This window comes from Pan troglodytes, chromosome 19, assembly GCF_028858775.2.
Source record: "Pan troglodytes isolate AG18354 chromosome 19, NHGRI_mPanTro3-v2.0_pri, whole genome shotgun sequence".
NCBI classification, from domain to species: Eukaryota; Metazoa; Chordata; class Mammalia; order Primates; family Hominidae; genus Pan; species Pan troglodytes.
In genome coordinates, this window is record NC_072417.2 from 13,427,120 (window position 1) to 13,439,306 (window position 12,187).

The window sequence follows — 12,187 nt, forward strand, 5'->3', positions numbered from 1 at the left end:
AGGGGAAGGGCAGGTTAGGGGATGCTGGGGCTGAGTTGGGGTTATGGAGACGGCATCTCTCAGGCACATCAGAAGCACAAGCCCCCCAAAATTTCCAGCTTCTCATGACTCCTTCGCTGACACCGCCCTTTACTCAATGCAATCCAGCAGCACAAAGATATATAATGATATATTCAGTACTCAGTCCGGCGCGTTTGATCAACACCTGCTCTGCACTAGGCCAGGGACGGCTCCAGCGAAGTCCCAGTAATCCGTTGTCCCAGGTGGAGGAGGATGTTTAACAGGAAGAGCCCAGATAATTGAAATTCTGGTTTAGCTCATCTGTAAATCTGCTTTTGCTGCTCCCCAGCAGTGCTGATGTGGTCATGGGGGATGGGACACTGTGGTTTCCTCCTTCGCGCTGAAGCAGAGGGTGCCTGGCCGGGGGTCTCTAGGCAGGAGCGTGTGAGAGTGGCCAAGTTCTGGAGCAGTTAAGGCTGTTAGTGGTGACGGGGCACCTCATGGTCTCTCTGGGGGACAACTGCAGCCCCAGTGGAGGAGGAGGGAGACTGGCCAACTGCATATCCCATAACAAGTGTGGGACCCAGAGCTCAGGGAGAGGAGAGGGAGGAAGGGTGTTCGGTATGTGGTGTGTGTCTTGGCATATGATGCCTCTTGCTTTGGAAATTCTGTGAGGTTCCATCCTTTTTATTTATTATTTATTATTATTTTTTTGACGGAGTCTCGCTGTGTCGCCCAGGCTGGAGTGCAGTGGTGTGATCTCGGCTCACTGCAACCTCCGCCTCCTGGGTTCAGGCCGTTCTCCTGCCTCAGCCTCCTGAGTAGATGGGACTACAGGCACCCGCCACCACACCCGGCTAATTTTTTTTTTTGTAGTTTTAGTAGAGACAGGGTTTTGCTGTGTTAGCCAGGATGGTCTCGATCTCCTGACCTCGTGATTTGCCCACCTTGGCCTCCCAAAGTGCTGGGATTACAGGCGTGAGCCATCATGCCCGCCCTATTTTTTCTTATTTTTTAAAACACAACGAGAGCAGCAGGGTTGCAACTTTTGATTCAGTCTGATCTCTACAGCCCTGGGAGTGAGTTGGACAGTGAGAATAGATAGAGAATCTTTATTCTGGAGAGGCGTGAAGTGAGCTGTGGGTCCCAGCCAAGTTACTGGCAGGACGAGGCCACCCTCCTCTGTGGCCACTGAGTTCATGGTCCCCTGAGATGTTGCTGGACTCTGTCCAGAGGGGTGGGGGAGGTGGAAGGGGAACTCAGGCAGGAGATAGCTTCTGAGATAAAGAGTCAGGAGGCCGGGCCCAGTGGCTCACGCCTGTAATCCCAGCACTTTGGGAGGCCGAGGTGGGCAGATCACGAGGTCAGGAGATCGAGACCATCCTGGCTAACAGGGTGAAGCCCTGTCTCTACTAACAAAAAATTAGCCGGGCGTGGTGGCGGGTGCCTGTAGTCCCAGCTACTCGGGAGGCTGAGGCAGGAGAATGGCGTGAACCCGGGAGGCAGAGCTTGCAGTGAGCCGAGATCGCGCCACTGCACTCCAGCCTGGGTGACAGAGTGAGACTCCATCTCAAAAAAAAAAAAAAAAAAAAAAAAGAGGAGTTCGAGACCAGCCTGACCAACATGGTGAAACCCCGTCTCTACTAAAAATACAAAAATTAGCCAGGAGTGGTGGCGGGCACCTGTAATCCCAGCTACTCAGGAGGCTGAGGCACGAGAATCACTTGAACCCGGGGGAGGCAGAGGTTGCAGTGAGCCAAGATTGCACCACTGCACTCCAGCCTGGCAACAGAGCAAGACTCCATCTCAAAAAAAAAAAAAAAAAAAAGAGAGAGCAGGGACCACGGGCAGGGTATGGGTTCCATGTCTGGTCTGTGATGTGTTCCCTCTGGATGGGCAAACCCAGAAGCTTCTTCAGCCCCTTTCCTCCTCCAGGCACAGGTTGAGGCTGGGATTGCGGGAGGAGGGGAATGGCACTGGGATCTGGAGTGCCTGGTTCTCAACACTTGCTTGGCAGAGGGGAGGAGGCCCAGTGTCCCCGCGTACAGGGCAGCATGGCTGCGGTTTCCCTCCTCCACGAGCCAGCCAGCCAGACAGTGGGCAGGAGAGGGCGGGAAGAGAGAAGGGCGAGTGGAAGGAAATGGAGTCGTGTGGGCGGGTGAGCAAGTTGGAAAGCGCCTGGTGTAGAGAGGAACATTGTTGGGGAGCAGAGACCACTGCGGAGTGAGGGAGGGGGCCAGCTGTGCCTCTTGACACAGCCAGACACCTGCCCGCCAGGGCCAGTAAAGCGCCTGGTGTAGAGAAGAACCTTGCCTGGAGGGCAGAGACCACCGTGGAGTGAGGGAGGGGGCCAGCCGTGCCTCTGACACAGCCAGACACCTGCCTTCCAGGGCCAGTTAGGAGAGGGTACAAGCTGCGGAGCCCATGGGGCTTTGCATTTTCCAGGGACAAGGAAGCTTGGAGCGAAGCAGAGATTTTCCGGGAGGCCAACACCTCCCTTTTCTCCCACCCTGTCAGCCTGGGGGGCTCTTTATTCCCATTCTTCAGAGAGAGACATGGCGGAGAAGATGGGACCACAGCTGTGGCTGCTGGGGAGACCGATGCCAAACCAGACCCCTGCTCACTTTCCTGCCTCTAAGCCTTTGCCTGGGCTGTTTCCTCTCCTAGAATGCCTAACCCTCTAGTTGACCCTGTTACGGACCTGGCAAGGTTAGTCTTGAATAACCTGATGAGATTTCCAGAGCTGCTTTTTTCCAGTTCCCCCACTAAGAGGCTTAGACCTGAAGCTGAGCCCCACTTTGGGGGAAGACTGGAAGTTTCAGGTTGAAGACCGGATCAGGACCAGGAACTCGGCCAGCTGACGCTGCAAAGCCTGCCTCGGAGAGTCTGTGGCGTAGGAACCTTGCGCCTTAACCAGCGTGGGCAGCTCGGAAGCAGGAGCCCCAGTTGTTTCTTGGAAAAATGGGGCCGATTGCCCCAAGGCAGCCACGCCCTTACAGAGCCTCTTGCAAATACCCACAGGGTCACCCGTCTTTGCTCACAGCCACGGATGGCGTCCGTCATCCATGCCTCATCTTTATCCTGTTTGTACTTTAGGTTGGTTCAGTACTTGACTGTTTACAAAGCACTTTTTTTTTTTTGAGACAGAGTCTTGTTCCGTTGCCCAGGCTGGAGTGCAATGGCACGATCTCGGCTCACTGCAACCTCTGCCTCCTGGGTTCAAGTGATTGTCCTGACTCAGCCTCCTGAGTAGCTGGGACTATAGGCATGGGCCACCATGCTAGGCTAATTTTGGTATTTTTGGTAGAGACGGGGTTTCACCATGTTGACCATGCTGGTCTTGAACTCCTGACCTCAGGTGATCTGCCCACCTCGGCCTCCCAAAGTGCTGGGATTACAGGCGTGAGCCACCGCGCCCGGCCTTGCAAAGCACTTTCTTGAACTCTTCTGGTTCTTGCAGAAAAGAAGAATGATTTCCCCATTGTGCAGAGAAGAAAATGAAATACTCCTTTTAGCCAGCTGGTAAGACACAAACCTGAGTCTTGAGATTTCAAATCCACTGTTCTTTCTGTTACCCCAAGAAATAATTACTGAGTACAAATAATTACTGAGTGTCTACTACTGTATTTCATTGCTTCGAAGACACTTTCTTCCCTCTCATTTAACAACTCTGAAATCAGGGTGCATCTCATGAGCAATAGCACACCGTAATTTGTAATTGGAAGCATTTTTGCTTTCTTAGCGGAGAACAAAATACTGTGTACCTTCCAGTGGATGTCCTTTTAGTTTGACGAAATCTGGTGTGTGCACAACTGTGGTGTGTGTAAATATGGCCTCTGCCTGCAAGGTGTGCAGTTTAGAGGAAAGATCAGTCTTAGCTATTCGTGTGAAACAGAATATGACGCCTACCAAAACCAGCTCGAGTGCCGTGGGAATTCCAGCTGAGGGGCTTCAGAAAAGCTTTAGGGAAGACGGGTGGGATTTGGCCTCTCAGCATCCTGTACCGTCTGTATCAACCAGCTGATTCAGACAATACACCCAAGCCCTGTTAGTGTGGAGGCTCAAAACTTGGACCCTGGAGGCTCACTACGGGTTTGCATTGCCTGTCGTTCTAGATGTTTAACTCTCAGCCTCAGTTTTCTCAGTGACAGGGTGGGTGTGATGATAGTGCTTGCCTCACAGGTAGGCGTGAGGATCAGATAAAAGAACATATTCAGGCCAGGTGCAGTGGCTCACACCTGTAATCCCAGCACTCTGGGAGGCCGCGGCAGGTGGATCACCTGAGATCAGGAGCTCAAGACCAGACTGACCAACATGGTGAAACCCCATCTCTACTAAATACAAAAAATAAGCTGGGTGTGGTGGCAGGTGCCTGTAATCGCAGCTACCTGGGAGGCTGAGGCAGGAGAATTGCTTGAACCTGGTAGGCGGAGGTTGCAGTGAGCTGAGATTGTGCCATTGCACTCCAGCCTGGGCAATAAGAGTGAAACTCTGTCACACACACACACACACAAAAGAGAACGTCCCACATCTTTAGTCAAGGGTCTGACAGATAGAGCGAGAGCTCAATAAATGTCACCCCCCCGCCCCCATCCTGAAATTAATTCTATAAATCCAGTACACGTAGAGCCGGCAGACATTTGTTGTTCGATCGCTGTTGCAATGTCAAGCACGTTCACATTTGTGGCCTCATTTGATCTTCGGAAGTGCCGGAGGATGGGGATCATTACTCCAGTGTCACAAAGGAGGCAAGTGAGGCGCGAGGCCTCACAGCTGGCCGGTGACCGGGCCTGGGATTTGGAGGCTGGTCTGTCTGACACTCAGTCCCATGCTCTCTTCACCGGATTGCAGCTGCTGGAGAAAAACCACAAGCAAGGAAGGAAACGCGGCCGATCTGGCGGGTTTGCTCCAGCCGGGGTATTTTATAAATGAATGATCACTGCTGGGCATCCTTAATAGTGGGGTTTCTGGTTTCGAGAGAAGAGAGGTCTCATTTAGAGGCTCAGGAGGCTAATTTGACGGTGGGGAGATGTGCGCAGACTGCCATCTCCTCTCCCTGTCTCCACCTCCAGTGGCCGGTGGCCAGTTTTGCCTCTTTTTTTTTTTTATTATTATACTTTAAGTTTTAGGGTACATGTGCACAACGTGCAGGTTTGTTACATATGTATACACGTGCCATGTTGGCGTGCTGCACCCGTTAACTCATCATTTAGCACTAGGTATATCTCCTAATGCTATCCCTCCCCCCTCCCCCCACCCAGTTTTGCCTCTTAAGTACTATTTGTCTCGCTGGCCTTCATGCCTCCTTCTTTGCTTGGTTGCCTCCCCTGGCCATGGAGAGGATGTCAGAGTGTGGTCACACTGGTCTCTGCTCATGACCCTGCCAGGGGCTGTGGGCCTTCTCCGCCAGCCAGATTCTCCTCTGTGCCCTCTGAGGTTAACACAGACAAACACACTCACCTTCTTCCTCTCTCTTCCTCTCCTTCCTGCCTCGAACCTCTTTCACTCAGAACACCTGGCTTTGCTAGTAACAGGCTGTGTGACCTTCAGCAGGCCAGTTAACCTCTCTGAGCTTTAGTTACCCTCCCCCGGTGCCCCAAAATGGATGATCATGAGGGTCAAATTGGAGGTGGTAGGAATGGGTCCTGGGCTCTGATATTGAGTCTTGCTCTTCTACTGTGTACCGTTAGACGCAGCCCTGACTTCCTTTTTACCTCTGTGGCTTTATCTCCAAAACAGAGGGAATAACTCTCTGGAAGTCCTCCCGGGACCCCCTTCCTTGCAGGAGAGCCATTGCCCACTCCTCTGTGCGCCCAGGCAGCTGTGGGCTTTACCCATGCTCCTTGCTCTTCGTTTTCCGGATTGTAATTATTTGCTTCTATGATTGTCATAGTCACCAGACTGAAGTCAGTTCCTTTCTTCAGTTATTCATTCAGCAAGTGTTTACTGAGCATCTGTGTGCCAGGTGCTGGGATTACAGATGAAATGGGGGAAACAGATAATTAAACGAGAAGTTTTAAGGCTGAGAGATAAAGTGGTTGGATAGGGCATGTGTAGGACGGGAGTACCACCTTGGGACAGGGAGGAGGGTGCAGACCAAGAGGGCTTCCTGGAGGAGGTGACCTCCAAGTTAAGACCTAAAGGCCAAGTAGGAGTCAAGCAAATAAAGTGGAGTGGGAAGGAGGAGAGGGACCGAGGGTGATCTTCCTTGGTCTCCAGCTCCAAGCCAGTGCCTGGCCTGGAGGAGATCAGTAAGTTGGTTCTCCATCTCTCTTCTTCCTTGCTCCTTCTGAATGCCTTCCTGCAAAGAGGCAGGAGCTTGGATCCTTGGTTTTCTGGACCCTGGGATGCTGTGGCCAAGGGGGTTGCAGAAGTGTTCTGGATATGGCATGTCCTTCCAGCTTGGGGCACGCCACGTTCCTGAGGCTGGGGCTGCAGGAACGGGCATGGCAGCGTGTGCTGGGGGACACTGTGCTGAATGACTCACTGGCTCTGAGTAGGAGTGGAGATGAGCCAGGCCAGCAGCACGTGCAGGAGGGAGCTGGAAGGATGCTGAGGATGCACGAGCCTTATCCTGGGTCCCTTTTTCCAGGGGAAGGAGAGAAGGGCTCAGTAGGGTACAGCGAGGCTCATGAACTTGACAATATCATTTCTCCAAGATAGTCTTTTATGTCAGAATTTTGAGTTGGAGGGAACATTGCCAGGCCTCTCTGCAGCTAGGGGTCCCTCTAGCACATGGAGCTTCCAAAGGAGTGAGGTGGCGCAGTTCACATGCTAGAGCTATGCTCCTCTCCTCCTTTATCCCCTGACCTCCAGCATCGTTTTAAGCCCCCGGGGATGGACCTGTGCCAAGGTCTTCTCTGCCTGGCCTCGATTAAGCTCTGTCTTCCCCCAGCCGCTGGAGACATTTCCTGGCCTCTGTTCTCCCTTGGAAGACTGTGGGGTTCTGGAGCTGAAGCAAGCACAGGATAGGGCTGTGCTGGAGAGAGGAGACGGGCTTTGTGCCTGGTGGCAGGCTGGGCAGGAGCAGGGAGCGAGCACGGAGCCAGGGCTGGGAGGAAGGATCGATGATCATCACAATCGCCATTGACAGAGGACATTTCGTGTCTCACCTTGCTCTGGACACAGCACGTACGTCATGTCCTATTCTACAGCCACTTTGCAGAGTGGCTTATATTTCTCCCATTTTGTAGATATAGAAACTGAGGCTCAGAGGCTGAGTGACCAACCCATGCAGCTTGTCAGCAGCAGGGCCACGAGTTAGTGGCTTGTCTGCCCCACACTAGGTCTGGAGCTGTTTCTCCCACACCACACTGCCTTGTTTTGAGGGTTTAAAAAATTCATTTCTTTCCTTCCAAGCTGGGGACCTTGCTTTCCTCCCAAAGCTGGAACAGAACCGAGGGCCCTGGATGGGTATGGAGCGTGACGTGTCATTAGTGTTGGAAAAAGACTGTGAGACCCAGGGGAGCCCTGGGCTGAGCCGGGGCTGGCTGCTCCTTCCCCACAGCACCAAGTGCCTCTGGGCCCTGAGCTCATGGTGTGTCTCCCCCAGCCATTCGCTATCTTTAATTTTTTTTGGTTAAATAATTACAGGGCATGAGCACTGCTATCTTTATTTAAACCATGTTAATTTTTTTTAAAACAGAGTAACACACACACAAAACACCTTGGATAAAAAAAATAAATATCTGGCTGGGTGCGGTGGCTTATGCCTGTAATCCCAGCAATTTGGGAGGCCTAGGCAGGTGGATCACCTGAGGTTAGGAGTTTGAGATCAGCCTGGCCAACGTCGCAAAACCCCATCTCTACTAAAAATACGAAAATTAGCCGGGTATGGTGGCGGGCGCCTGTAATCCCAGCCACTCGGGGACTGAGGCAGGAGAATCTCTTGAACCCAGGAGGCAGAGGTTGTAGTGAGCCAAGATCATCCCATTGCATTCCAGCCTGGGCAACAAGAGTGAAACTCCGTCTCAAAAAACAAAACAAAACAAAACAAACGCTTCAGGCTGTTCCTCAAAGAAAACGGTTCCCTATGCCTCTGCACACCCCTTTCCAGTCCTCCAAGCCACCACTTATTCTTTTTTTTTCTTTTTTGAGACAGAGTCCCGCTGTGTCGCCCAGGCTGGAGTGCAGTGGCACAGTCTTGGCTCACTGCAATGTCTGCCTCCCGGGTTCAAGTGATCCTCTGCCTCACTCCCCCGAGTAGCTGGGACTACAGGCATGCGCCACCATACCCAGCTAATTTTTGTATTTTTAGTAGAGACGGGCTTTCACCATGTTGGCCAGGCTGGTCTCGAACTCCTGACCTCAGGTGATCCACCCGCCTCGGCCTCCCAAAGTGCTGGGATGACAGGCGGGAGCCGCCTTGCCCGGCGCACTTACTCTTTTAGCTCTTTCTTCACACCTCTTAGGTTGTGTGAGGTGCGTGGGAATGCCTCGAAAGATGCAGGCACCGGTCTCTCTTTTACTTGTTTTTATTTTTCTTGCACAGAGAGGGCTTCCCAGTTCAGAGAAGGGAAAATTGAGGCCCCCACCAAGGGGAGCCTGCTGGAGTCTCCAAACACACAAGACCCGGGGTCTCCTTCAGGCCCAACACTGTCTCTGGTTTCCTGTGTCCCAGTCCTGCCTTCCGTCCGGCCTCGCAGGCCAGCAGTGTTGAGAACTCACTCAGGGCAGGGATGGAGGGAGGAGGCTTCTCACCCCTTTACCTTCCTAGGCCCCAGTGGGCATCCATTCATCACCTGCTGGCGTGGGGCCTCTCCCTTGGAAGGGACCCCCTTGCCCTTATGACGTAAGACGTGTGGCACCTCCATCAGCCCTGGGTTCCCCAGAAAAACACCCGCGGCAGAGGACAGGTCAAAGATCAGTGCTAGTCAGTGTGGACTAACAGCTTCGGGCGGACACCCAAGTCCTGTAGTTCCTTGTTTGATCTGAAGGAAGTTGTCCAGCGTCAGCAGCAGCCGCCGCCGTGGTGGCAGCAGCTGCAGTGGAGCTAAAGGCAGCAGGCCCCCGACTCTCGGGACACAGGCCCTGGCGGGAGATGGATTTCTTAAAGTACCTTTTCGTGAGTGTCCCTGGGCTGTGGAGGGATGCCCGTCCAGGCCCTGCTGCCTGGAGTGGGTGGGGAACAGAGCCTCTCCTGTTGTCACCTGGCTGGGAGCCCCGAGTGGCTGTTTGCCTGCCACGGGTCATGGAAGCCACCCTTCACTCAGGGGAAGGAGGAACCGAGACCAGGGACAGAGGGGCCTCTGGGTGGGGGATGTGGAGGGCAGGGGACAGACTCAGCACCCGGGCCTTTCCTCCCTGGCTTGGAGATTCGAGGTGGGTCCTGGCAGAGGGCTGGAGAGAACTCACTTCTGTGTTCCTCTGGGAAGGCTTCTCGGCTCCCTGCCAGGGCCCGAGGGAACCCACTGCCAGCCAAAGGCTGTGCATAGGTGGGAGTTCCCAGGGCGAGAGAGGGAGGGACTCCTCAGCTGGGCTTCCGCCTGGCCTGGACGCTTGGAGCTGGCCAGGCTGCGGGTCCCGCCCTCTCTTCTTTGGGCTATGGTTCTGGGGACTCCGTGTCCTGTCACGGAGCCTCAGAGTGTGGTTAGTGTGAGGCCCAGCGAGGAGAGTGTGAGCCGTGGCCCTCTGCTGCCAAGCCACACTGTCCCTGCAGGCTCTGCAGACCCCCCTTCCAGCTTTGGCAGGCCCTTTGTGCCCCCTCCTGGTGAACATGGGGGGCCCACGCGGACTTGGCCAGGTGGGGACTGTGAGGCTCTTCCTCTTTCCCCTGCCTGCTGCCAGCCCGGGACTGGCTGTTTTCTTGCCTTTCTTCTCCCTCCTTGGCTGTGTCATCTTTTTCTCTAGGGGAGCGAAGGGTGACAATTCAGGGACGAGTGTGAGGAGTGACAGGACACTTGTTTGTGGGGTTGGACCAAGCTGTTCCCCAATCTCAGGCTGCACTGCCATGGGCTCCAGGATGCTGTGGGGGGACCGGGGACCTTGTGACCAGCCAGAAACGGCCCAACCTCTCTGGACCCTGGCAGGGTGTGGGTAGTGGTAGAGTGGAGAGTTTTAAGCTGCGAACTGATCTCAACTGATTGATGTTTCAAAAGACCACGTGGGCCGGGAACGGTGGCTCACGCCTGTAATCCCAGCACTTTGGGAGGCCGAAGCGGGTGGATCACCTGAGGTCAGGAGTCTGAGACCAGCCTGGCCAACATGGTGAAACCCCGTCTCTACTGAAAACACAAAAATTAGCTGGGCGTGGTGGCACGTGCTTGTAATCCCAGCTACTCGGGAAGCTGAGGCAGGAGAATCGCTTGAACCCAGGAGGTGGAAGCAGAGGTTGTGGTGAGCTGAGATTGTGCCATTGCACTCCAGCCTGGGCAACAGAGCAAGACTCCATCTAAAAAATAAATTAAAAATAAAATGAAATAAAAACAACAAAAACAAAAAAAAGACCATGTGGCTGTTCTGTGGGGAACTGATTTGAGAGGGGGTTGGAAGGAGGCAGGAGCCCGAGGCGCTGTCCGGTTGAGGCACCGTGAGATGAGGGAGGCAGTGGAGGTGAGGAGAGGTGGTGAGATGTGGGATGCCTTGTGATGGCGGACTTGCCAGGAGGATTGGATGTGGAGGATGAGGGATCAAGAAATCAGTGATGACTCTTGGGTTTTTTTTTTTTTGAGACAGAGTTTTTGCTCTTGTCGCCCAGGCTGGAGTGCAGTGGCGCGATCTCGGCTCACTGCAACCTCCGCCTCCCAGGTTCAAGTGATTCTCCTGTGTCAGCCTCTGGAGTAGCTGGGATTACAGGCATGTGCCACCACGCCTGGCTAATTTTTGTATTATTAGTAGAGACGGGGTTTTACCGTGTTGGTCAGGCTGGTTTTGAACTCCTGACCTCAGGTGATCCACCTGCCTCGGCCTCCCAAAGTGTTGGGATGACAGGCGTGAGCCACCGCATCCAGCCGACTCTCTGGGCTTTGTCCTGAGTGTCACTGAGATGGCTTTTGAGGGAAAGAGTGAATGAGAGTTCCTGTTTTGGCCTCTAACTTGGGAAGTTTGAGGTGCCTGTCAGACATGCACGTGAGATGCTGAGTTGGCAAACCTCGATGGATCTGAATTTGAATCAGGATTCATTCTGGGCAAGTTGCTTAACCACTCTTAAGTCTCCAACCCTCCAGGCCTCCCTCCCCGAGTACGTGTGAGGCGTATGGAAAGTGCCCAGTTCAGTGCCTTGTACCTGCCTGGCACATCACCAGTGCCCAACAGAGGATACCTTGGGACTTCCTACAACATTGCTTACTATCATCTCATCTTCCAGCTCAGGAACATTCAGTGGCTTCCATAGCTTGAAACTTGTGTTTGGGGCTGAAACTTGGGGGCTGATTTGGCTCATAGAATGATTACGTTTGGTCCACATAGAGATTTTAAAAATTTTGTGTCATCCATATACAAAAATTGGGAGACTCAGACAAAAAATTGGATTTCTGGCTTATTTTGAAAACTTCAGCAACACTGAGTTTGCCTTTCTGCTGGACAGCTTAGTGAGAGATAAGTAAATAGTGGCCGCCCCCTTCGGAATGGCCGTGTGCTCTTCAGTGTACCATTGTCTCAGTCTCATGCTCTTTTTCTCTTTTAAAAAAATTGGTGAAATTTATATAACATAAAATTAATGATCTTAAAGTGAACAAGTCAGTGACGTTTAGTACTTTCGTGATGTCGTACAACCATCACGTCTATCTAATTCCAATTTTTATTTTATTTTATTTTTGAGACGGAGTCTTGCTCTGTCACCCAGGCTGGAGTGAAGTGGTGTGATCTCGGCTCACTGCAACCTCCGCCTCCTGAGTTCAAATGATTCTCCTGCCTCAGCCTCCTGAGTAGCTGGGATGACAGGCACTCACCACCCATGCCTGGCTAATTTTTGTATTTTTAGTAGAGATGGGGTTTCACCATGTTGGTCAGGCTGGTCTTGAACTCCTGACCTCGAGTGATCTGCCCGCCTTGGCCACCCAAAGTGCTGGGATTACAGGTGTGAACAACCACACCTGACCTAGTTCCAAAATATTTGATCATCCCCAAATAAAACCCCTTTAAGCACTTTCTCCTCCCACTTTCTCCTCCCCCCAAGCCCGTGACAATCACGAATCTGTTTTCTGTCTTTATAGATTTACCCATCCTAGATATTTTATAGAGATAGAAT

The 12,187-nt window shown here is 52.9% G+C and overlaps 1 protein-coding gene across 13 annotated transcripts in view; it reads left to right on the forward strand.

Moving 5' to 3' along the window:
• RAP1GAP2 (RAP1 GTPase activating protein 2) overlaps positions 1-12,187 on the forward strand; it is a 287,489-nt gene that overhangs the window by 181,678 nt on the left and 93,624 nt on the right. For 2 of the 13 annotated variants that reach the window (XM_024350174.3, XM_024350175.3), the window contains exon 1: positions 9,026-9,064. The exons of the other annotated variants lie outside the window; for them this stretch is intronic. In XM_024350174.3, coding sequence (XP_024205942.3) covers positions 9,041-9,064 — 24 coding nt within the window. In that variant the 5' untranslated portion in view covers positions 9,026-9,040. Of the gene's footprint in view, positions 1-9,025; positions 9,065-12,187 lie in introns of those variants that run through there. 13 annotated transcript variants of the gene reach the window in all.